The 26628-nt window shown below is 38.7% G+C and overlaps 1 protein-coding gene across 3 annotated transcripts in view; it reads left to right on the forward strand.

Annotated features, from left to right (window-relative positions):
• The window catches only part of MDM1 (Mdm1 nuclear protein), a 1807772-nt gene that overhangs the window by 1377805 nt on the left and 403339 nt on the right, over positions 1 to 26628 (forward strand). For all 3 annotated transcript variants that reach the window (XM_044062890.1, XM_044062891.1, XM_044062892.1), the window contains 2 exons: positions 18338 to 18468; positions 18556 to 18686. In XM_044062890.1, coding sequence (XP_043918825.1) covers positions 18338 to 18468; positions 18556 to 18686 — 262 coding nt within the window. The remainder of the gene's footprint in view (positions 1 to 18337; positions 18469 to 18555; positions 18687 to 26628) is intronic.

Below are 26628 nucleotides of genomic sequence, written 5' to 3' on the forward strand. Positions count from 1 at the left end.
TTCAACAATTGGCTAAGCTTCTGGTGTCATTCAAAGGGGATCCATTGTCTGTCAGTCTAGGATGACATGCTCGACAAGCCATGCTGCTTCGCTAGAGATGGCTTGCAACTGTCACCCCTAGGCCTTTGCATACTGGCCAAGGCTCTTACCACCACCATAGTGCCTTTTTTAGGCAAAGCTCAAAAGGCAAACCCACCACCGTAAATATCACAAGTAACAAAAAACTGAGGGTAATGCTACTCAATGTAGTCTAAACTTCAAAATGCATGTACTCGAGGCACCCCTCAGTATGGAGAAAATCAATATATGTGCAGTAACAGAAACCTGGTTTAAGGCTCCAGAGAGCACCCCAGCACTACCAGGCTACAACTCATACCATACATTTCGGTCACAAAACCCGGACTGAAATACAAAAGGCGGGGGCATATCCATATTCATCAAGGATACCCACACCTCCAGGTTAGTGGCACAGCACAATGCTTCAGAGATCATCCAGGTGCAACTAACAATGGGCAAAACTGCTATTCAAATTATAGCTTGCTACAGATCACCCACCATGTCCCAGGACCCCCACTCCGCATTCCTGGAAACACTGGGAAACATAAAGGTCCTACCAAACACCCTGATATTGGGTGATTTTAATTACCCAAACATTGACTGGGTGAACTACTCAAGTACAAACTCCCTTGCCCAACATTTCCTAGAATTTATAAACTCAAACGCCCTGGATCAACTGGTCAACACCCCCACCAGAGGTGACAACGTATTGGACCTGGTCATCACCAACATGGGCGACCAGTGTTCCACACCAGAGGCCAACCCCTCGCTGATTAGATCTGACCATAAACTAATCACTCTGGATATCCACATTCCGCCACCATCACTGTGAAAAACCTTTCAAAAGCAAACTTCACATTACTTAAGACTGAGGTGGGAAGTTTCAAAGCTCCCATGCTAAAGGATAACGCTGTCCAAGCTTCAAAATCCTTTACTAATGCACTCTATGGGCACCTACAAGAATGCATGGATCGTGCAATCCCAAACAAAACTACGACTCATTCCTCCAAGAAAAGGAAACCAGTCTGGTGGACACCTGCCATAAACAAGCTATACAATAGAAGGAGGAAACTAGTACAGAAAAGAGTAAAATCCCAAGAAGGGAAGACATCCCTGATCAGTATCAGCAAGAAACTACATTTCCTCATAAAATCATCCAAGGCTAGCTTTGAAAGAAAAATTGCCATGGACTCCAAAGATAACCACAAGGCATTCTTTAGCTATGTCAAGAATCTAAGTGGCAATTCTCAGAACTGCTCGGAGTTAGTGCAGAATGGCACAAAATATACTGAACCGACTGATATAGCCAACATCCTGGCAGACAGGTTTAGTGCATACTTCACCCTCCTCTCACCCCCCCCAAAGGGCCCATAACTATACCAGAAGAATGCAATGCCCCTGAAATCACAGACACTCAGGTTAAAACAGCCCTCTCCAAAGCCAAAAACACAGCATCAATGGGACTGGACAGTGTCCCAGGCTGTGTCCTACATGAGCTCAAAGATGAACTAACCCCTCACCTAAACACACTGTTTAAACTCAGCCTCTCCACAGGCTACATGCCCACAGAGTGGTGCACAGCAACAGTTATTCTGCTCCACAAAGGTGGAGCCACAACGGACCCCGGGAACTATCGCCGTATAAGCCTGACTAGCTTGGTCTGCAAAGCTATGGAGTGCATCATCATGGATCTCATTAACAGAGACATTGGGAACCTCCAAACACTGAACCCTACCCAGTTCGGCTTTGTTAAGGGCAGATCATGCCTCCTAAACCTGGTGGACTTTATTACCAAGGCTATAGATGAGGGAAAGGTGGTCCACACAGCCTACCTAGATCTCGCAAAGGCCTTCGACACCATTCCCCACTCAGGTATTATAGAGAAGCTCACCAGCCTGAACATAACCCCCTACGTCATGAGATGGGTTGTCAACTGGCTCATGGACAGAACCCACATGGTAAGAGTTGCGGGAGCTAGGTCTGACTCTAAACCGGTTACAAGCGGCGTTCCCCAGGGTTTAGTCCTAGGACCCCTCCTGTTCGGCATATACTTCTCAGAGTTACAGGCAAGCACAGGAGGACTATGGCTGACCAAGTTCACAGACGACTGCAAACAAGGGGCTAAAATTGACTCTCCGGCTGACACAGACATCCTCCAAAAGGGTCTCACTGAAACAGATACCTGGTGTCAAAACAATGGCCTCAAGCTAAATGCCAAAAAGTGCATAGTCATCCCCTTTGGAAAAACAAAGTACCCACTAACTACCACATAGGTGGTAGCCCCCTAAATACGGAAGACATAATAAGGGATCTGGTGACCCAAGTACATAATAACCTCTCCTTTGATGATCACATTGCCAAAGTGGTTAGAAAATCCTTCTATGTGGCCCACCTAATCACAAAAGGGTTTGCATCCAGATCGAAAGAAGTAATTGGGCCCCTCTACACATCACTCATCAGACCCATCATAGAGTACAATGCCCCATTTGGGATGTACCTTACAAGACACATGCAACAACTGGAAGGACCGCAGAAGTACCTCACCAAGAGGATCACTGGCCTTAAGCAGATGCCCTATGCAGATCGATTTAAGAAACTCCAGCTGTACTCGATCGCATACCGCCTACTCAGAGGTGATCTCTGCCTGACATACATGGCCATGTCCAACCCAGAATTGATGGACATGCTCCACCTAAAGAAAACCATATCCCCTCAAGCCACACACTCCAGGGATCTAAACCTCACCACAACAGTAAATAGGACATGCTGGAGGGATAGATTCCTGTCCCAGAGACTTCACATGCTCTGAAACAAGATTCCAATCTACATTCAGCAGAGCTCCTCGCTAACTCTCTTCAAGAGAAACCTTGACGAGTGGATGGGAAACAAAGTTTATCCCAGGGATCACTTCCATGGCTGTGCAGGGCAAAGGCACAGGAAGCTAATCTAAGGGGGCGATGAAAGCCAACACATTCCAGCTAGGCTTATAAATGCCTTCAGGCAGATAGCCTAGTACCTACCTATGAACCTATAAAATGCTATATATTTTCCTAGAAACCCGCACAGACTACATTACTTGATTTACACTAAAATATATCCAGAACTAAATACAATTCGCCTCTTAAAGACCCACTTTGGGCATGTTGGAATATATAGTTATTGTAATTGCAGTCTCTACATATTCTCATCTCTCTTTTAGTTAACATTCCTGCTTTTTTATAAGTCCCATTTACATAATCTTTTAATGATCTCCCTTTTGTATATAGGAATTCTGGCCAATTTCTTAATGCTTTTGATAGATTTGATAGATTTGGAAAGGCCATAACCATTTTAAAATTATTAAATAATATTTTAATGTCATCACTATCCAAAGACTTCTGCAGTTTCAAGGATCTTTGGTCTTTCTGTCTTGAAACACTCCCTTAATTATTAAAGTTACTAAGAACTTCAGCTAGAAAGCTCACACAATGGTTGCATGTGTGAAGGCTGCCAGCCTAGCCAGATAGGATTTTATACATAATTCTATAATTTGTAAATATGAATGTTGAACTACAGACTTGTTTTCTTAATTGAAAGAATATGCTGTGAAATGTTGAACTTTAAACAACATAGCAACATTGCCCTCTACTGTAAAGAAAGCTAAGTCAAGCATTTCTTCTCTGTCCTTTGAAGCTGAAATTATTTCATGCCTGTCCCTTTGAAGTTAGAATTTGGAGTTGATGAGTTTGGAGTAAAGCATCCTGCCTATTGTTTTAACTTAAGGAATAATTACTAGAGTTTATATGTGGAATGTCTTTTATTGATGTAGTTTCCTACAGGTGCAAGATAACAGTAATGTAGTATCTGTCAGCCTGGGAACCCCAGGAAAGTGTAAAAGAAATGGTGTAATGGGAACAAGGACTGCAATGGCAATTTAAACAGAGAATCAGAAGGCATTAAGGATTTTTGTCTTGATTATCCAACTCACAGCACTGTCTTGCCCATATGTAAGTTATCTTAGACTTGTGTTTTCTTTTAGAAATAGCTAGAAACTAGAAAGATTAGACTAAGTGTTTTTATGTGATGTCAGAACTGTACTACTGAATTATTTTAAGTATTTCTCTGTGATCTCTGAACTCTTGACTAGCACTGTGTAGTAGAAAGCCTTGTCTTGTGGTTTTAATTATTTATTATTAAATAAAACCTTTTAACTGTGGCTGGTTTGTGTAGAGATAATTTAAGCTCTTTAGAGTACTTGTATGCCTTTGGTAAAAACTGTACAAAGCCACTCCTATAGTTTTAGCACTGGGCTATACTACCAATTGGATAATAATATTGCACAGTAATAATTGGACACCCTTTTAAGGGCCTTTGAGTAGCTGATAAATATTAGCTGGGTGGTGTCATGGTACTACCGTATAGTCTGGGTAAAAGGGGCACAGCTGGAGAACCTGTGCCAGCCTTCCCCATAAGTGTCTATGTGGTTATATAAACTCTTATCTCAAAGTGTGTGTGTGTCAGCTACTTGGGCAGGGACATGAAGCACTGGTTGGACAGAGAGGGTGCTGGAGATTTTAGCTTGCCCAGCTGGCTGAGATCTGGACCCTATAGCTGTGCCAGTGGGGAGTCTTATTGGGGACCTGGAGAGCAAGGGAGCGACCAGCCCCATACTGACTCTGATCTCTGTGTGCTCTTGAGGGAAATTGCACTTTACTGTGTGTTATCCTTTCCTCATATATGAGACTCTCTCTCTGGTGTTAGTGGTGAGGATTGAGGCTCCTTGATTGCTGGGCCAGGGCACGGGCATCACAGCATGTTTTACTTTATACTTATAAGATGTTCTTATGAAGAATTAATTTAAGTATTATTTACAACAGATATAAGTTAGAAAAATTCTTAAGACTAAATGTATGACAGACCCTTTCAGTATGGAACATGGACATTTTTCAGACATGAAAAGAGGAACGTTCCTCATAATGAGGTACACTTGAGAAGTATGAGCTGAAGGCAGGGTGTTGTACGGTCCCCATGCTGTGATATGCATTACAGTAATAAATCATCTGTGTTCATTATGATGTGCTGTAACAACAAGAAACTACTCACACAAATTGTTTTCTTGACATATCAGTAGAAATTCCTAAGGTTAGTAATCAGTCTTGCAAGTAAGAATGATAGACCGTGTTCTTTAGCTACATGTACTTTTATTTCCCGGCACAAGCTGCATGCCTGTCTTTGACACCCACAGACAAACACACACAATAGTGTGTAATCGACTACCACCTCCATCCACCAGGTTTGCACAGCTTTGGGCATTCCTTCCATGACTGACAGGTGTTTCTTCTGTGATTGACAGCGGGCACAGACGAGGCAAGGCGGCTAGTTATTAACAGTACGTATACCCTATGAAATAAGGAAAATTAATATTAAAACAACAAACAAATAGCATATCTATTACTTATGAAGCCATTTCTTATTAAGACCTACGGAACTACGGAAAAAGAATAAAATGAACACTCCTGTCAATAAAAGTAAAGCATAGTTGATGTAGCACACAGACATCAACACATGCAGAAGTTGAAGGTCAGCCAAAAGTAGGTGAAAGCTTGTGATTATTTATTTATTTATTTATTTATTTAACATTTAGTAGCCGGGAACTCCGACTGGGTCAGAAAACCAGCTGAGGCCCAGGGAAAAAAGCTCCATTAATTACCACAAAAATTCTCCATTAACAAGTACAACATGAACAATCCCATCACTACAGATGACAGTAACACTCTAATCCTGGTACAGGTCAGTCACACATATACAAACTTCCCTGTATAAAATGGGGAGAACCAGAACAAATTCTGCTCCACAGAAACGTTAACACCTTAAATATTAAAATAAGCACTGGTAATTTTATAAAAGTAAATGTCTGTTATAGTTCAGCTTATTTACCCAGTCTTTGTTTCAGAGGCAGGTTTTACTGACTGTGTTTTATTAGTCTACATAATTCCTAATTTTTATTTAAAAATATAATGCTCAGTATAGAGTATAGAAATGGGTACTGAAAATGTTTTAACAGTTTACATTTCACTATGTTTAGTACCCTATAGTATAAAGTGACAATTACCTCTGTCATGTACTGGAAATATACCCCTATTGTTTAATCTCAGCCATTCATATCTTTACCATTGCATCTTCCTTTTAGCTTTGTTTAGGGAAGACATGAACCTAAATAATTAACCTAACTAGCAAAGCTCAAAGCTGGGTTTGTAATATGAATGATGCAGTCGTTTGTGCACAAAACAATACCAGGAGTTTCTTTACACCTGCACTGTATTGCATAGATACATCTGTTGTTTATTCAATGAAATTAATTCTTTTTAAGTGAATGTATATGTCTTTCTGTTTGTTAGCTCCTACTCTGAGCCTGTAAAGGGTCCTCTGAGGTCAGTGTTCTACTCCGGTTGCCAAAAACTAAATAGAATAAATAAAATTGTTCAAATAAAAAAAAAAAACACAGACATTTGTCAATTCGTGAACTGAATTATTCAGTTAGAGGCACTGCCCATCATGTATGCCAGGCATGATGCTGCAGAGGTCAGTTCTTCAACAAGATAGCGTACATGTCAGTCCCATCCTTTTTTTTTTTTTTTACAGTTAGCACTTGTGTACAATGTGCTCATTGTACTACAGTGGATTTCAAAAAGGGAGTACAATAGTCTTATACTCAGTGCAGTGCCCTTCATTGTAGCATTCTGAGGACAGCGTATAAACACACACGCAACTTTTAGACAGCAATGCCTGCTACAACTTGTGCACATGCTGCTGTTATTATTTACTGCATGAATATAAATGTAGGTTTTAAGAATTTTCATAACCATTAGTCATGGATTTTTTGTCACTTGGTGTTTTTGCTACCCACACGAAAGTTGTTTCAATGAAGGGGATACAAGAATCACAAGTTATCTTCTTCTCCTGGCATTTTCAGTTAGTTATTATAAAACGATTTTATTCAATACTAGATGGCAGAGAGCTTGTATCTTTAAGACTCGCTGTTTTCCCCAATGGAAACAAGTAGGAGAATGCAGACGTTAACAGTTTGTTAGGAGCAATTTGTGCCTCAGTGCTAAGTGCTTGGATATCTAACTGATGGATGGAACTCAAGATGGACATGTAGCAGTGTTTAAGGGGAGAACTAAGAAAATCACTATCTGTGGTCAGTTAAAGAATGCAGAGAACTGCACATAACACTCTTTCAGGAGAAAACATTTCCTTAGCTGATGGAATCGATAATGCCATGTTTCTCACAACACAAATAAAACATATAATTAGATTGAAAGAAGAGAAGAAAAGAGGAAGTTCTGCTACTTTTGCAACACAAATAAAACATATAATTAGACTGAAAGAAGAGAAGAAAAGAGGAATCTCTATTACGTTTGCAACACAAATAAAACATATAATTAGATTGAAAGAAGAGAAGAAAAGAGGAAGCTGTATTACTTTTTGGGACAAACCTGGCCCTTTAGTGTTTAACTCTTTTCAGTTGCCTTTTCGGAGCATCAGTGGTGGAGACTAATTGAGAAAGGAAGTAAAGAATGATAACTGGAGGCAGTTTTCTGTATGGCGTGTGTGTTGTACAGAGAAGATTCTGCTTTCATCCAAGGCACAGTGAGCAAGCAGACTTTTTTCTAGTAGAAAAAAAGAGGCCTTATATATAATTCCACTTAAAACGTCTATGCTTTATGTAGCATAAACTGTAGTAATACCTGTCATCAGCCACAGAACAAAACATCTTTTTTGCAATCTTGTTTTATACATAATAATAAAAAAAAACTATATTACTGCATTTTAAATCACAACAAAGACTCTGTATAATTTATGCTGTTGTAGTTAGCGTGCCAAACGCAGCACTCTCTCAACTGTACCACTTTGGTGCGTTGAAAATTGGTACTTCAGTAAAATAAGAGAATTAGCAAATTACTTCAATGCAGATCACTCCCTCACACTAGAAGAGCAGTTTCAAAGTCATGTGTCCGACTAGTATTTTTATTTTAAAATTAAACTAGATTGTCTTCTGTCTGACAGAAGGTTAACTAAACTTTTACTCAGCGATATCACAGCTGTCACCAATGTGCCGAAATTACAATGTAGATGCAGTTGGAGGAGGATCGTTTAAAAAAAAAATCATCTGACTGAAACCTCCAATCACATCTCCAATGTATAAGGTGCATTTGTTGACATGATTCTTTGGGAATGCACCTATGCATTTAGCAGCGCTAATGATTGTTGAATTGTCTGTGCACTGTATGTTAGTGGCTTGTTTAGAATCTAGGTGGAGATCATTAATGAATATGTTGAACAGGAGACTTAAAACTTGATCCTTGAGGGATATCCACTCTAATGTGAAGAAAAGATATGTCATTTTTCATTGTACTGCCTGTTGGCTGTTTGAGAGGTAGCTAGAGAACCAATATAGTGAAGTTTCATGTATTCCTAGGCAAGCTAGTTTATGAAGCAATTTCTGGTGGGATACCATGTTGAAAGGTTTGGATAAATCTGAGAAAAGTGCTGAGATGAAGTTCCCAAAGTTTTGATGTTGGTTGACAGATGTTATAAAACTAAGGGGAGCTGGACATCTACTATGAAAAGGAAGGAAACTGTACTGTTTAGGGGAAAGGAGGCAGTTGTCAGTGAGAAAACTGAGGAATTCAGACAATGTATTTCTCCAGAATTTTTGAGAGTGGAGACAGTATAGCTATAGGCTTGAAGTTTGAGAGCTCATTTGAGTTTCCACCTTTATGGAGAGTGGTAGAATGTATCATTTTTTCCATAGGGTTGGGATGTAGCTTTTGGTAATAGAGTGGTTGATTAAAATCGAGACAGGAAGAAGTAGGGCATCACCTGCAGTTTTTAAGTACTCAGATGGTATTTTTATCAGGGGCAAGGATGGTTAATTTTAAGGTAAGTAAAAGTTATTTGATTTCAGAAATAGGGACTGGCTTGATTGCAAGTGTTTTGGGGGCTAATAAAGGAGCGGAACTTGTGTCTGCCTATGCCATTACTGTTTGGATGAAGTGGACATTGAATTAGCTAGCTATGCTGTGTCAGTATGGTTACATGAAGTTGGGTGTAGGTTGTGTTTGTGTACCAACTCTTAACAGCTGGTTGACTGTAGTCCAGAATGCTTTGAGGCTAGAGTAATTTGCTGCCTGTATATTAATATTGTCAGTCTTTTTATCAGTTTTAATTTGTTTTTATTGGAGTTTCTGAGATGTTTATAGTACTGATGGGCAGCTATTTTAACTTGCTCCCATTTTTTTCAGGCTATCAATCTCTCTTGTGAGCAATTTAATACTTTTTGAAACCCAGGGTGCTGGATTCAATTTAATTATATTGGGCTAGTTCATTCAGTATGTTAAGGAAAATTGAGTTGAGCAAAACTACACCTTCATCAAGTGGAAGGTTTTGAAGAGCTCATTAGATCTTGCAAAAACATTTCATACTGCCCCTTAAGAAGGCATTATTAGTAATCCCTTTCAAATGATTGCTAACTATTATCAAGTTTACTGGGAAAATCAACTGTCAAAGAAATGGATTCATAAAACAAGAATAGCAGGTTACCAATCTGAGCCTAATGAAGTGTCCAATGGAGTCCATCAGGGTTCAGTGTAGGGACTGTTCTGTTTGGACTGTTTTTCTGTCTTAACTACATGTGAAAAACGGTGGTTAACAAAATACATTTATGAGTGCATGTTTGATAATATAATAGCCTCTACTAAGGTTAGTCAAGGTTAAACAAAATTGATACTTAGTGCAGCAATAACAGCCTGGCATTCAGTGACATTGACATTGAATGTAGCATTGTCAAAAGAGAGAATATATTTTAATGACACAAGTGATGTTTTGATGCTAAACTCTGAAAATGAAATAAAAGGCCTACGTATCATTAAACACATTAAGTTGAGCTTTGATTAGTGTATTGCAGACAAAGTCAGGAAGGCTTGTTTACCACAATTGCCTTATTTGTTAGATCATAAGAAGTCGTGATGCTCCTAAAGCACCTAAATCCATCTTTGAACAGACAGAAACTGGATAATATACCACATTTTGTTAGCCTATAAACAAACTGGTTGACTTAACTCAAGAAAGCTCAGAGATTCTAAACAAAAAAAAATGAAGGGCACAGAATACCTGATTTACATTGGCAGACTGAGGAAACCGTCTTTATTCCCCGTATTTTGCAGACTGGAAGGAGCTTTTGCTTGGTATGGAAAGCCAAGTGCAACTCAGTTTTGTCTGAAAACTTGGACCTAAAGCATTCCAGTAATCCACTACTTAAATGAATGTAAACAGAACAAAATAGGACAAATTCATTACCATTGTCCTCTATCCTGAGCTGTCATTATTAACCTTTCATCTTTTGGTTTCAACTTACCTGTCCTTAACCATTCCTGCATCAAATCCTAATCAATATGGAGTCTTTCCATGAGATCTCTATACTTCCCATTTTCCACATTTCTTTCCTTCTCATCTGATCCTTCTCCTTATATTCATTCTTTCATTTTTTTGGCACATTCAGTTGTCTTATTTTTTTGTTTACTTCTGCTTTCATTTCCATTCCTGCTTGACACCAGAATACTTTTGCTAAAGCAAGCAGAAAGATCATTTTAGACTTCCTCTCCTGTTTTAAAACGTTCACTATGTTTGGATCTGATGAGGACAGCAGATATGTCTACACTCCCTTGATTGTAGAACAATACATGTAATCAGTTTTGAAGAGGGCCATACCTTGTTCAGAGCAAGGTATATTTAATTTTTGTATACATTGATTTGTAAATATTTGATACGCATGAAGCATTTTCCTTGTTTTCCTGTCGAACTGATTTAACACCATGTGGGGAAAGTCAGTCACCCCAAACTGTAAGTTAGAACAGGAAGAAGAAATTGTTTTATAGCTTGGACTTTATTCCTAGATGTCAAGGCTGTTTTGAATATTAGTTTTAGTCTTCTAAAGTATTCTTTACTGAGCTTTATTTACATATGTTCATGTTTTGTTGCCAGTCCTTCTTCAGTTCCCCAGTATTGATACAATCCCTCCTGCTCAAGTTTGTTTATATCATATTCCTGTACCAGACTGATATTTTCTTGGTACTGCAACTTTCCTTCTTCAAATGTTGCTTTTGCACATTTATCAAGACCAAATGACATTCTTATATTATCTGAGAAAATTTTAATCACCTGCAGTTGTGCTTTCAATTCATCATGTGATAAAATATACAGTTTTAAGTCATCCATGAAAAAATAGGTGAGAAGTCTTTAAGCAATGTTTTTTGGGAGCCAGATTGTAAGGAAAGAGCTTAATGGGTTAAGGACAAGACAAAACAACAGCAGTGACAAAGAAAGAGCCCAGAATATCCCCTTTGAATATCTACCCCTGAATAATAATTTGCCGTTTGACTTGGGTCAGCTGCAAAGTTGTTTGCCACTGTTTCGTAGACACTGTAATGTAAGTACTCCTTTATCCATGAATGTGGGAGCTGTCAAGTGATTTTTTGTAATCTATCCATGCCATACTTGGATTCTTCCTCTTTTTACAATTCACTATTATGGCTTTATTTAGAAACAAACAATCCTTTGTTCCAAATGACTGTCATGTGTTACCGTTTTGTTCTATTGCCATGATTGAGTTTTTTTTCTAAATAACTATAAACTCTCCTTTATTTCCAGTATAATGTTTGTACATTGTTGGAAGACAAGTTATTGGTCTATAGTTTTTAGGATGGCTTACAGGTTCATTCTTAAGGAGGAGTATCATTTTTTCTGTTAAGCGGGTTGGTGTCTGTTCGGGATGCACACAGAAGTACCTCTTAATCAGGGATAAGTCCTCATGTAAATTTAGGAGCTTCTTTTGTTTAAATATTTCTGGTTGTTACTTCATCCCATTTCATATCCTGCACATTTGCACTGCTTACTGTTTATTTTAATTTTTTGTATCCATTCAGCATCTTTGTAATGTTCCATGGGGTTCTTCATAAATGTTTCTCCAAAATGTATCTATCTCTTCTTTTTTGGTAGTGTTTCTATTCCTTTTGCTTCATTTCACAGTTCTCTATAAAACTTTTTGGGTCATCAAGGAATTGCTTATTTTGTAATTTTCCTTTAATTTTCTCTGCATATATTCTAAGGTTTTCTGTTTGTGCTGGTATCTTTAGATTATTATTTGCAATAGTGATGACAGATTCTGGTCTGTAATGATACTGTGTGTTGCTTTTACTAATCTGTCTAAGTATTTCTGATAATCTGTTCCCTCTTCTTCTTTTCCTGTAGCAATATACTTCTTATATTAATTGCTTTATAGTTTTCTCTGTTCAGTGCTTCCATGATGGAATTGTATTTCTTCCCTTCCTTTCACTTTTTGCGCTGTGTTTTTGTGGTAAGACTTTATTAATGTAGTTGCACAGTAAATATTCTATTTACTTCTGTTATATCACATGAATTTCTTTTAATAGTCTTGATTACTTGTTCATCTGTTTTATCAGACTTCTAACATTTAGGGTCTTATTTACTTTTTGTAATGTATTTCTTTCATTTCTAGCCATCCATCCTTAATATATCTGTCCAGCTGTATTAAATCAAGCACTTCTTCCCTTAGATCATTTTCCTCTAAACTGAGAGCAGATTCTTTGCTTTGAGTATCCTAGGTACGTTGTACAGAAATTTCCAGGACATCTTCCTGTGACATATCCTCTTCAGCTGCGTCCTGTGTCATGTGCTGCTCCTTCATATGGGAACTCATTGGCCTGTCACTCTACAACATTGCCTGCTTGAGAGTTGTCACTGTTTCTTGCTTCTTCCCTTGCTATGTAACTCCAACTGAACTTTTGTACCAGATTCCTTCTGAAGGCTCCAAAGCATCATCATCATGTGGCAAGTCATCAGATGCCTCCTGTTTCTCCTTAGCTTGGAGACTCATTGTTCCATCATGTTGTGACATTACCTGTGTTGGATTTTCTACACAAATCATTCACTTCACAGGTAATTTCTATTTATTTAATTTCTCCATTACTAGTCATCTTCTCTACTTTCCCCTTTTGTTTGCTTATTTTTTGAATTGTGAAATTTCCACATCCGGTTGCCTTTACCTGCATTTCTCTTAAAATATTTCTGGTGCTCCTTTTTTGTATTGATTAGTTTTGCTTTCTACTTTTCATAAATATTACAGCATGTCAAATCTTCTTTTCCATGATATGTTTCTTTTTTATACCTTTCAAAAATCTCTGGGTTTTCTTCTTTATATTTTTGCACTTCCTCTGTCGCTTCTTTTTCCAGACAGTCGAAAGTTTCTTCATCTGTAATGTTTGTCATAGATTTGTTGTATTAATGAATCCAAATTTGGATTTGAAGCTTTTGACAGTTTTTCTTCTACAAGTATTTTTCTTTCCTCTAATTTTTCTGTTAATATTTCTGAATATCGTCTGTATGGAAGTTTTGGGCTTCTTGCATAATAGTAATAATGCATAATTTCCTCCTAATCCTCAATAGTCCACGCTGTCATTTTTATTTCTCTTTTTTGGCCTGTCAGTTGTAGGTTTTGCTGGATACTACTTCCTTGTACAACAGTGAGTTCTCTAATCTCCTGTATAGGTTGTCCAGTGCTTCAGTACTACTCTTTGATAACCCATAGCATTCCCAAAGGAAGTTGTCTTAAATGCTTTAAAGACCTGAGTAAGGCCTCCTCATAAATATCTGTATGACACACTGTACAAGTTCAGATATTTTAAATTTTCATAATTTCTTAAATCTTCGCATCCAACAATGTCCTTGATATATTTCCACTGTACGCTTACTCATTTACTCATACTAATTTTCTTATAAAGTTACAGTATCGTTATTCAACAACAATATCCTCTCAATGCTACTAATTTTTGTATTCTGAAATATCAAATATGATAAAAGGTATATTCTGAATATAAAATCAGTAGCAAACTAGTAAAGGCAGGCAATGAAATAAATGACCTAAGAATCATGTTAATCCATAGAATTAACTTTTTATTAGTTTGTTGTAACCAAAGTGAGAAAGGCCTACTTTCTAGCACTCCTCACACTCAGACTTAACAGGTACTTCATAAGTAGTTATTACACTCCAATGAACATCATTATTCAAGGCAATTACTGACGATAATGGCACATTCTGCAGTCTGAAAACAGGTTATCTGATGCAGCTTGAGAAAGTTCAGAGATTTCTAGAAAAACAGAGGAGATAGATAATGTCAGCTGCTTCAAGATCTAGCAGGAATTCTGTCTTTTCTCCATATCTTATGAATGCTTATAAAAGAGAAGGACCTGTGCTTGACATGTAAAGAATCAGCTGGCCCACTGCTATTTAAAACAAGGAAGGTGCAACAAGCAGACACCAAAAGATCCACTGACCTGGGGCTCAAAATTAACATGAAGGGAAAAACTCAGTCGACTCATTATCCTCAGAATATTAGAATAAAATACCAGTAGCAATGAAGTTAAGTGTCTCACTAAGAATATTCATAAACACGTGATAATTAGTGTTAATTTATAATTACAGAAAAACAGAAAATGTAGTCATTGGCTAATAGTCACGTTCTCAAATGCAGTAGGTTGTAGGCTTTTCACCATTGATGGGATTCTTAAGAAAAATGTGTCAGGATGGATTTCTTCAGCAGAATTATTTCAAGCATTACTTCCATACCTTGAAAAATATGTAATTGTAGAAATAAAAGTTAAAAGAAGCTGAAATCCCTCATAAAATCCTCCAAAGCCAGTTACGAAAATAAAATTGCTAAAGATTCCAAGGACAACCACAAGGCATTCTATAGCTATGTCAAGAATCTAAATGGCAATGCTCAGATCTGCTCTGAGCTACAGCAGAATGGCATTAAATATACTGATCCCAAGGACATTGCCAATATCCTGGCAGATCGATTCAGTGCCAACTTTACCCCCCCCTCACCCCCTAAAGGGCCCATCACAATACTGAAAGATTGCCAAATTTCAGTAATCACGTCCACACAGGTAAAAAACGCACTATCCAAAGCTAAGAATACAGCATCCATGGGATAAGATGACATCCCGGGCTGTGTACTACACCTACACCTCATGTAAGTGTCATGTTTAATCATAACCTCACCTCAGGCTTCGTGCCCACTGAGTGGCGCACAGCTACAGTTATCCCACTCCACAAGGAGGGGATCCACCTTGGATCCTGGGAACTACCGTCCCATCAGTCTGATGAGCCTGATCTGCAAGGCCATGAAATGTATTATCATGTAACTTATAAACAAAGGCATTGGCAACCTTCAAACACTGGACCCCACCCAGTTTGGGTTTGTGAAGGGCTGATCCTGTCTCCTGAACCTGATTATCTTCTTCTAATCAAGTCTCCAGAGCCGTGGACGAGAGTAAGGTGGTCCACACAGCCTATCTTGATCTCGCCAAGGCCTTCGACACCATCCCCCACTCTGGAATCATAGATAAACTTACTAAGCTGGGCATAAATCCCTATGTCACTCGATGGGTTGCCAACTGGCTTACTGACAGAACCCACACTGTAAAAGTAGCCGACTCCAAATCTAGCTCCAAACAAGTGAAAAATGGAGTATCTCGGGGTTCAGTCCTGGGACCACTCTTGTTTGGCATCTACTTCTCTGAAGTACAGACCACAACTAAGGGTCTCTGGCTAACAAAGTTTGCAGATGACTGCAGACTGGGAGCCATTATTGAATCCCATATGTGGATATTCTACAAAAGGGCTTTACAGAAACAGATGCTTGGTGCCAGAGCCATGGGCTCAAGCTCAATGCCAAGAAGTGTATAGTTATCCCCTTTGGGAAAAAAACATGCACCCATGAATTACCACATAGGTGGCAGTACACTAAACACAGAAAGTGTGATAAGAGACTTAGGAACACAGGTGGACAGTGTCTCACCTTCGATAACCACATTGCCACAACAGTCAGGAAATCCTTCTATGTGGCACACCTCATCACTAAGGGCTTTTCATCCAGAAAAAGGAGGTCATTGTCCCACTGTACTCATCCCTCATAAGACCCATCATAGAGTACAACTCCCCATTTGGTATGTATCACATAAGACATCTGCAACAACAAGAAAGGCCGCAGAAGCACCTCACTAAAAGAGTCACAGGCCTAAAACAGATGCCCTATGCTGACCGACTAAAAAATCTCCAGCTATACTCGGTCACATATCGTCTACTCAGAGGTGATCTGTACTTAACATACAAGCCATGTCAAACCCAGAGCTGTTGGACATGCTACAATTAAAGAAATCCCAATCCATCAGAGCCACATGCTCCAAGGACCTAAACCTCATCATCACAATGAACAAAACATGCTGGAGGGATAGGTTCCTGACCCAGAGACTCCCCATACTCTGAAATAGACTGCCCATACATGTCAAGCAGAGCGCCTCCTTGGCCCTCTTCATAAGGAACCTTGATGAATGGATGGGAAATAGGAAATTTACCCCAGGGATCACATCAGTCACCCTGCTAGAGAGGGGTCCAGGGAAGTAAATATTGTGGGATGAAATAGCCAGGGAATTGTTATGGCTAGGCTTGTACAGGCCCTAGGACCAATAGCTTAGTACCAACCTATGAACCTTAATAGGAAAATATAGCTGTGTTCTGTAGAACATTTCAGATGTTGTGCTACAACCAGTTCTGTTCAAGGTGAGATAGAAAAAAGCATAACTATACTTTGTTGACTGTCAAGCTGTAATATGATCAAAAGCATTGTCAGAGGCACATGAATAGAAATGTCATTAGGGCAGTAATATTGTTAGAGACATATGAATAGAGTACTGTCAGCCATATGATGCTGTGACCTTGTTCTTTGATGGTATTCTGTTTGAATAGCATTTTCTTAGACATAAGGAAATTTACTGGATGTAACAGTGTGAGAACTATTTGGTCAGAGATAAGGAAGTTTCCAGAAGGATATGACACTAAGTTGTCATTTAGATAGAAAAGAAACTTGTAAATAATGTAACAGCTAGAAAGTGTGAACTGTATTGAGAATATTCAAAAGGAACCACCTAAGCTGAGGGATTATGAAATGCTGATTCTTGTATTTTTGGTGTAAAGGTAAACATTGGCTTGCAATGATTTAGATTTATTTTTGTGATTCTCATGATGTTGCTATATCCTGTTTGTGAACAGACCAGCTTGCTTCAACATGTCTTTGTCTCTAAAAGATTTATATCAGATCTAGTTTCTGATAAACAGTCATGAATACTGAGAACCTGTGGCTTAAGCCTGAGAATGCATTTTGGTAATCCTTCACCTCTAATTTCTGGTCTTAATTTTTGGATTGACTGAAAGGTATACCCTCAGAGATAATTTGTTATAGTGAATTCCTCATTCATTTCTCTGTACATATCTTGAACCTTAAGTTTACTTTCTAAATGTTGGAGTCATTGAAAGGTACACGCTCAAAGATCATTTGTTACAGTGAGTTTCTCATTAACTTTTCTGTAACCGCAGCATATGTTTCCTAATTTAATTTTTGGATTTAGTGAAATGAACACTCTCAAGGATAATTTTATGGTGAATTACTCAACCTCTATTTTTATGGTGAATTCCTCAAATAACCTCTTTGTTCACAATTAGATGTAAGCCTTTTCTTAATCTTATATCATTATAATTTGACTGTACTGTATTTTAAATCATTAAAAAGTATACATTGTATTACAGTTATGGCTTTGGAGACTGAGTCACTTAGGCTTTCTTTTGAAATGTCAGCACTCCAAATGCCAAGAAAAAAAGACCAAAACCCAGTAAAAGACCAAATCTCAAAGAACTCTGCTCTTCTTCAAATTTCTTTTTTGCCCCTCACCTTGCACAGCTCTTGTGTAGGAGGGGGCAATCCTCTACACTTCTCAAACTTATATGTATACCAACTCTAAGAAATGGGCATCTTGACTTAGTATATGTAACTCTGTTTTTCTGCCATTCACTCTCTGTTTTGAGACTTGTTCTTTTGGGTCCCAAAATTTCATATCATTCAATCATATGCAATACCTTCATATACATTTTGCTTTATTATCCACTGCATGTACTAATGGCCTTAACCTCTGATGAGTTAGTGATTAATTTTAGAAGCACTATTGCTATAGCTTAAGTTCATGTAAAAGTTTGTAATGTGTAAGTGGCCACCTCCTGTTTTGTAAATATGGTATTTTAGACTAAGAAAATCAGCATGCAAATTCTGATCAACATTTTTGACATGTTAAGATTGTAACTAAGGTTCATTTTCATGTGTTGCAGGCATAGTGATTTATCTGACAGCTCGTCAACAATGGTCCTCAGTTCTGAAGGAGGCAGACATCCCACGCCAAAGTTGAAAACAGCAGGGGGAGTGCAACGGACTCATCACGACCGTACCACACCAACTATTGGTACAAAGTTTTGATAAAGAACATTGACATCTGTTTCCAATTAGTATGTCAGGAGTGCATAGCAACTCTTTTTCATTTTTTTTCTAGGGGGTGCAGTTTTGGTTTCACCACCTAAACACAAATCGCCAACACCAGAGGTCCACAGAATTCATCTTTCTCAAGAAGGATCATCTCCTTTAAGGCAATCCAAATGTGAATCATCTATTAAATCAAACAAGGTCAGTACAATCAAACAAGGTCAGTACTCTCAAGATAATTTACATTAGAATTCCGTGAGGTTTGATTTTACAAATGTGGAAGAATGGCAGGTACTCCACAACAATCGAAGCAAACCACTGAATGAAAAATATACTCTTTATTCCAAATAGCAAGCGCTTTTGCGTCTTCAAGGACGCTACTTCAAACTTAAAAACCTTTTACAACAGACTTACACTTGAAAATGTACTGAATTAATTATTTTTAAAAGAGGAGTACACCTTATTCATCAGGAATCCATACTTTGGATTCTGCAGAAATACATGAAAGAATATTTTACAAAGCAGTCTGAAAATTCTGAATACAAGATAGTGAATTAATAAAACATAAGTAGAAATAAATGCAATTAGAACAAATAATTTGTTTTCTTAAAGAAAACGAACCATACCTTGGAAAATATGTCAATGAAGAAATAAACACATTATAATCTAGATATTTTCTTTTTCCCTTATTACTAACCTTTTTAGGTTTAAATCACACTACGTTTGTGATTCACTTTATTCGTTACTTGTTCTAGCTGCTTATCACATCTGCCACAAAATCACAACCTGAACAGCAGTCTGTTTTACTTTATGCATTAATTTGGAGAAAAATGCAGAAAAAAGATAGAGTATAGAAGTGACTTCTCTCACACACATGTGGTTGGATTTTCAGGCTTATAGTGTTTCAGGCTTCTGATAGGGAACCAGTTAGATACATATGATTTGGATCCCTGGGGATGTCTAGTATCTTTCACCTGATATATTTGTAAATGCCCATAATATGTTCCAGTTCATCATTTACTCTGAGGGTTTCTTAATCAGTGTATTAATGATCTTCTTAAATGCATCACTGGGATTTTGTACAAACAAGTAATCATTCATTCGTAAAGCTGAAAATAGCACCCAGTTAGGTAGCTGTAATCCAAACTTAAGAATTGTTCCAGTTTTCATATTTTTCATTTTTTGTTCATTTACACAAGTATTTCTATACACTGTTAGTGTTTTCTCTGCAGTGCATCCATGTTTGTAGCACCTCCACAATTTGAGTTGTACAGTTTGCCACAGTCATTGGCGGTGACTGATTTTAGTCTGCTTCTGGTGATACTGCTAGTGATCCCTCAGATTAGCCAGCCCAGCTATGAAGTAAGTATATAAGCACAATTTTGCTGTTTGGGTGTTCATTGATTATCCCTATGATCCATTGAGCTGATTATATGTGAAGAGATAGCAGCTTTCTCACATTGTGACAGCAGGATTCAGCAAGCTCTGCATGGAGTGCCTGAATAGTGCCAGAGCTGCTGCATGCAATGTGGCCGAAGAGCGATCCAAGATCGAGCCCCCTAGATGTGAACGAGTGCCCCTACACTATTCCCGCATGGGCACCACTGACGTATGCTAATTACCTCATTTGCTGGTGAAAACCATGCAAATGAGGTGAATTAACAATCCAGGAAGCAGGTATGCATCTATGCAGGAATAGTGTAACCTGCAGAAATGTATTTGGTTACTAACTGAATACATTTCTGCAAATTACAAAACAGAGGCATGACAGCTCAAAAGAAAGCATATATTTTATGTAGTAGGCATGCCAATGGTCAAATATATGGCCATTGGCATGAAAAATAGCTGATATTTTATAAAAAAATAAGTTTTATTTATTTTTTTTTGGCCGATCTCAGCCGTTTAAGCATAGGGCAGCAGTGCGCAAATGGGATCATCCTGAAAATAAAAAAAAAAGGGGGGGGATAAGATTTTATACCCAAATCTGTATTTTGCCGTAATAGTCAATGGAATACATTTATTTATTTATTTATTTACATTTGTTGACCGGGAGAGTCCGACTGGACACAGGTCCGTTTTCAGCGGAGGCCCGGGGAGAAAAGCTCTACATTATTATTTGCATTATACAGTTAAAAAAACATAGCATTTAAATATAGACATTAGTCCAGTTAAGGAAGCAAGACAAGAAGAAAACAGATGTAAAACAGCTGTAGAGCATAGTACAATTTTAAAATATGGTGACCTATACTAAACATGTAGTAAATCAAAATAGCAGGACTGAGCGAAAACAAGTGTAACACTTAAAGTTCAAAGTACTTTATTATCAATAGTTAAGATAAGCGCTTTCGCTGTGTAGCTTCATCAGATCTTACATTCATTCTAAGATTCCACATCTTATATATATATATATATATGCACAGGTTTTAAACAATTAACCAATCAAGTAAGTTAATTGGTATGATTATTTAAAGAAGCAGGCAAACATCAAAGACCTAGCTTAATATACAAATCTAATAAAGATAAAATCATTTAAAAACAATCTCATATATAAGGTATACATAAAAAACTTATATATAAAAAATTTATATATAAAAAATGTATATCAGTTAGTACATATATATTTATAATTTAAAATAGATATTAGTGTAAAAAAGATTCTATAGACAAGTATGCTTAATGTCTAACATATAAGATTTCATGTATATGTATGTATAAATTAATATAGTGTCTTATAAAATAAAATAAAACACTACATGTGGTAACCAAATCTATGACATAATGACATAGTAGTGATATAGAAGACAATTAGTGTGCAGAGAGATGGAATACCTATTTCCAGGGGGTTTATCTAATGTTTCTACGCTGTCTTAATTTTGGCTTGATAGAGGCCCTATCATTGAGGCCTAGTCCTTTATCTGATCTTAGTAGAATTATCCATTTGGTTTCCTTACCCTCTGTATATATGTTAATGTCACCCCCTCTAGAGTTGGGAGTAATTACTTCAAGTACCTTAAACGAAAATCTGTGTGTGCCATCATTCAATGCTACATGCTTGGCAAGAGCATTATGTAGTGTACCTTTCCTTATGTGATATACATATACATATACAACAGAAATTACAGCGACCACAGCGTCTTGTGCATCCATTTGTGCCATCCTAAATTTGATAAGAAATCTATACAGAATGGATGCACAAGATGCTGTGGTCGCTGTAATTTCTGTTGTTACATAGACAGTAAGACAGAATTTTTTCATCCTGATCAACAGAAAGTTTTTAATATAAGAGCTGAAGCTAACTGCATGACTTCTCATGTGATATACCTAGCTGTTTATCAATTATGTTCATCCTTCTATGTTGGTAAAACAAATCGACCACTGAGGGATAGGATAAAGGAACATGTATATCACATAAGGAAAGGTGCACTACATAATGCTCTTGCCAAGCATGTAGCATTGAATGATGACACACATAGATTTTTGTTTAAGGTACTTGAAGTAATTACTTCCAACTCTAGAGGGGGTGACATTAAGATATATACAGAGGATAAGGAAACCAAATGGATAATTCTACTAAGATCAGATAAAGGACTAGGCCTCAATGATAGGGCCTCTATCAAGCCAAAATTAAGACAGCGTAGAAACATTAGATAAACCCCCTAGAAATAGGTATTCCATCTCTCTGCACACTAATTGTCTTCTATATCACTACTATGTCATTATGTCATAGATTTGGTTACCACATGTAGTGTTTTATTTTATTTTATAAGACACTATATTAATTTATACATACATATACATGAAATCTTATATGTTAGACATTAAGCATACTTGTCTATAGAATCTTTTTACACTAATATCTATTTTAAATTATAAATATATATGTACTAACTGATATACATTTTTATATATAACTTTTTATATATACGTTTTTTATGTATACCTTATATATGAGATTGTTTTTAAATGATTTTATCTTTATTAGATTTGTATATTAGGCTAGGTCTTTGATGTTTGCCTGCTTCTTTAAATAATCATACCAGTTAACTTACTTGATTGGTTAATTGTTTAAAACCTGTGTATATATAAGATGTGGAATCTTAGAATGAATGTAAGATCTGATGAAGCTACACAGCGAAAGCGCTTATCTTATTAATTATTGATAATAAAGTACTTTGAACTTTAAGTGTTACACTTGTTTTCGCTCAGTCCTGCTGTTTTGATTTACTACAACTTTGATTTATACTGCTTGCATGAGCGTTTACCAGCATAGCAGCAGCCTCTATTATTTGTTTTACACAATATACTAAACATGGTTAAAATGTAGTTGAGATTCATCAGTGAACAATTGATACAAACTGTTTTTGAGTTACATAATAGCCATTAGCAGTTGTTGCTACAAGAAGTTAGTATTATGTGGTAGGTAGCTGGGAACATGAGTAGCCAAGCTTGCTAAGAGACAACAATACCAGGGAATAGTGGTTGCTAAGGCAGGAAGGCTCACTGTGAGTGTGGTAACTATGAATTAGCAGTCTGGTTTATGCTAATGAGGGGGATTGATACTGAATCACAGATTTCCTCTCAGTGTTGGCTTGCACCCAACCATGTAGGGTCAGCAACATCACTGTATAAGTAGAAGAGGTGGATGACCTTATAAGGGGTGTGCCATGCATGCTGTAAGTTTATTGGAGCTCTGTGGCCTGTGTTTGCCCTTAGCTAAGCACAGCTAAGGAAGGGGGTGTGTCTTACATTTTTGAGCACTGTTTTCCTTGCTTAAACAGGTGTGCACGCCACGCACTGAGATTTAAACAAAAACACAAAAAAAACCCCCAGGAAATAGCAGCACTGTTCACATCTGAGCACTGAGTATGCGCAACATGCCTCAGGGCTTAAACGGGGAGGAAATGGGAAGGGGAAACACCAGTAGGAAGGCAGTCAAGGAGAACTAGCATAGCTGGCAGGTGAAATGTATCAGAATCAGCCAATTACACAGGCAGAGAAATTTTACCTGACAAAACTAACAAAATGTTAGGGGCTACTGTCGCTCTCATACATCAATATGTGCAAGAGGCTGAGGATATTGAGGATGTGAATGCTGATGACCATCCCACAGTGAGGAAGAGGAGAATAGTGCACAGACCCAGGGTAACCTACTAGGGGCTACATGATCTGAAGATAGTGGAGCACTATATGGTGGACAGGGACATTGTACAGCAAATTATTGAGCTGTGCCGACCCCGCCTCACACGTAGAATCAACAGAGGGGAACTGATCACGGTGGATACCAAGGTATGTGTAGGCTTAAAAATACTAGCCACAGGTACCTTCCATAGACCAATTAGGGGTATCATGTGGATCTCACAGGCATCAGCGCCCAGGGTACTCCACCATTTCCTGGATGCCATGTCAGCACATGCCAGTGAGCACATATATTTCCTCAAGACCCGTGAGACATTGACCAGCAATATGCATCCCTTCCACCACATAGCAGAATATCCTGAAGTAGTGGGTGCTATAGACTGCATGCACATACACAAAGCACCACCCGGTGAGTGGGGTAGGGTCTATATAAACCGCAAGGGCTTTCCCTCCATCAACTGCCAGATCGTGTGCGATGCCCAGGGCATTGTCATGAATGTGAGTGCTGGCAGCCCTGGAAGCTATCATGACTCCCACATGTGGCATATGACACAGCTGTAACAGTCATTTGCCAGTGGGGACATCCCATATGGCCACCTAGTGGGGGATGCTGGCTGCGCACTGGAGCCGTGGCTGATGACACCTCTCAGAAATGCACACACCTGAACAAGAACTCCATAATGAGGCACAAGTACAAACCAGAATCATTATAGAGCATATGTTTGGGATGCTCAAGTCACGGTTCCGCTGCCTTGACATATCCACTGAAGCCTTGCAGTACTCTCCAGCTACATGTACACAAATGTTCATAGTATGTGCCATGCTGATCCTGCGGAAACAACTGCATCAGGAACAGCATGGGACAGGGCCACACAGCCCTCCCACCATTGCCAAGGCCATCACAGGCACAGAGTGACTCGAAAGAGGAACTACCTGAGCCTGTGCCTGTAGGCAGAAGGAGGCATGCCCAGTATGCCCAGGCCTTGGCAAAGAGGCAACGCATAGCACATATACTGATACAGTAGGGACCCAGGGAATGCCTCCTCTCTGACTTGCACATATAGTAAAAGGGATGCCAAACATGACACTACCCATACCTTACCATGTTTAGGCAGTGAACTGCATGCATCCAACATAGTCAGCCCTCCAGCAACATCTGCAGTACTGGCCCAGGCACAAGGTAAGTCACTCCTCCTATCAATTAGTGAATGCAGTAGTATGTTCTGATACTGATAGCTATGGTATGGATGCAAGCATGCAAGGGAATTGTGTGGCAGGATGGGATAGCATCAGACAGCTGACAGCTATGTGGAACAGCAGGATATCCATAACAAATACTGGTGTCAACATACTAGGCAGTACTACACAAGATGATAACTCCCACCATAGTATATGTGGCGGCCCAAATAACTGGGTATCCATAGGCCACACACATGGCTGTCAGTGAGGGTTCACATACCCACTCCCAGCCTCACCCAGCAGGACAGGTGTAGATGACCATAGAGAAAGGTCGGGCTAAGGCCCTCAAATGCTGGCATTGGTGAATAGCCCCCCTACAGACCTACACAGACATAGTACAACAGGTCTGGCAGTTGCATCATAGTTCTGAAGGGCAAGAAGTCTGAAACTGAAATACATGCAAATACAGTCTAACATGTGTATTCTATTGAGATGCCTCCTTTGTGCAAGATAGGTCACAATACAATAATAAATGGAAGCAAACAGAGTAAGTGAAATACCACTACAGTCATTGCAAATTTGTCAAGTCATCAAGTGTGCCCCATCCCACAATCCCATGTAGAAATGTATTATTATTTATTTATTTATTGCATTTGTTTACCAGGAAAGTCCACTGGGCCAGAGATGAGCCCATTTTCAGTGGTGGCCCAGGGAGAAAAGCTCCACATGTAGTTACATAAAAGAACATATAATATAGAATATATCAGGTAGTGGTAGTACATTAGATAAGTGAATAAGAGCATACAATAATATGACATGAATTACAATACAGTAGTGAGGTGATAACATTGTATAACATGGTGACATTGGTAGAAAATTAATAAAATCATGATAGAAGTATAGAAATAGGAGAAATGCAGTAACATGTAAGTTTATGAAGTAATATCAGTGGAGCACGAAGTGCCAGAGATGTCCCAGTCAACATGATAAATTGGTGCATGTCTACAGTATGCAGGGGGCAGTGTGCTAGGTTTCTGTGTGTTTAATGTGTGAAAGTGGTCAGCATGTAGGTCTGCATGTTGTCTCAGTGGCCTAGGTACAGTACTGTGTTTGACAGGGCCTTGTCCCAATAACTGCAGTGCCAACCAATGTGCTTGTCAGTGACACACATGTTAATGGTTGTACACTGTCCAGATGTCAATAGCAGTCAACAGTGGAAAGCCGGACAAGCCATGAACAGGGGGCCCTACATGGAAACACTATAGAGGTGCAAGTACCCTATGCAGTGCCTACAATAACTCTCAGCTGCACACAACTGTGGAATTCTATATCTAGAGGTTCTCATAACATTAGTTGTCCCTCCACTGTGGTATACTGGTTGTCTGTCCATTCACTGCCACACCACCAAAGCTTTGTTACACACCAATGCCAGACTGCAGATGGCCATACACAAGATGGGATATGAATAAGGTCCCACTTATACATGTGAGGCAGGTGCCCTAAGCTGACATATCACACACACACTCAGGTCACCCCCCACAAACACCCACAGGTATATCACAGGTAAGAGCCTTGCTGTTGGAATGATTTCAGAATGACCCCACTGACTATGGCAAAACACACATGACTCAGTATGCTGAATAGGTGACCCATGCGGGTCTACTTCATATGATTGACAGACCATTTGATCGAAATTCATTTGGTCGACAACCTGTATTCAAGGCACTTAACAGGGATTTGCCACCCTCCTCAATGTGCGACCCTGGAGTTGTTATATATAGTTAGGGGGTGGGGGCACAGCCCCCCACATTGGGGGGTGTGGGGGGCC

This window comes from Protopterus annectens, chromosome 2.part1 (assembly GCF_019279795.1).
Source record: "Protopterus annectens isolate FY-2018-M chromosome 2.part1, PAN1.0, whole genome shotgun sequence".
NCBI lineage: Eukaryota > Metazoa > Chordata > Ceratodontiformes > Protopteridae > Protopterus > Protopterus annectens.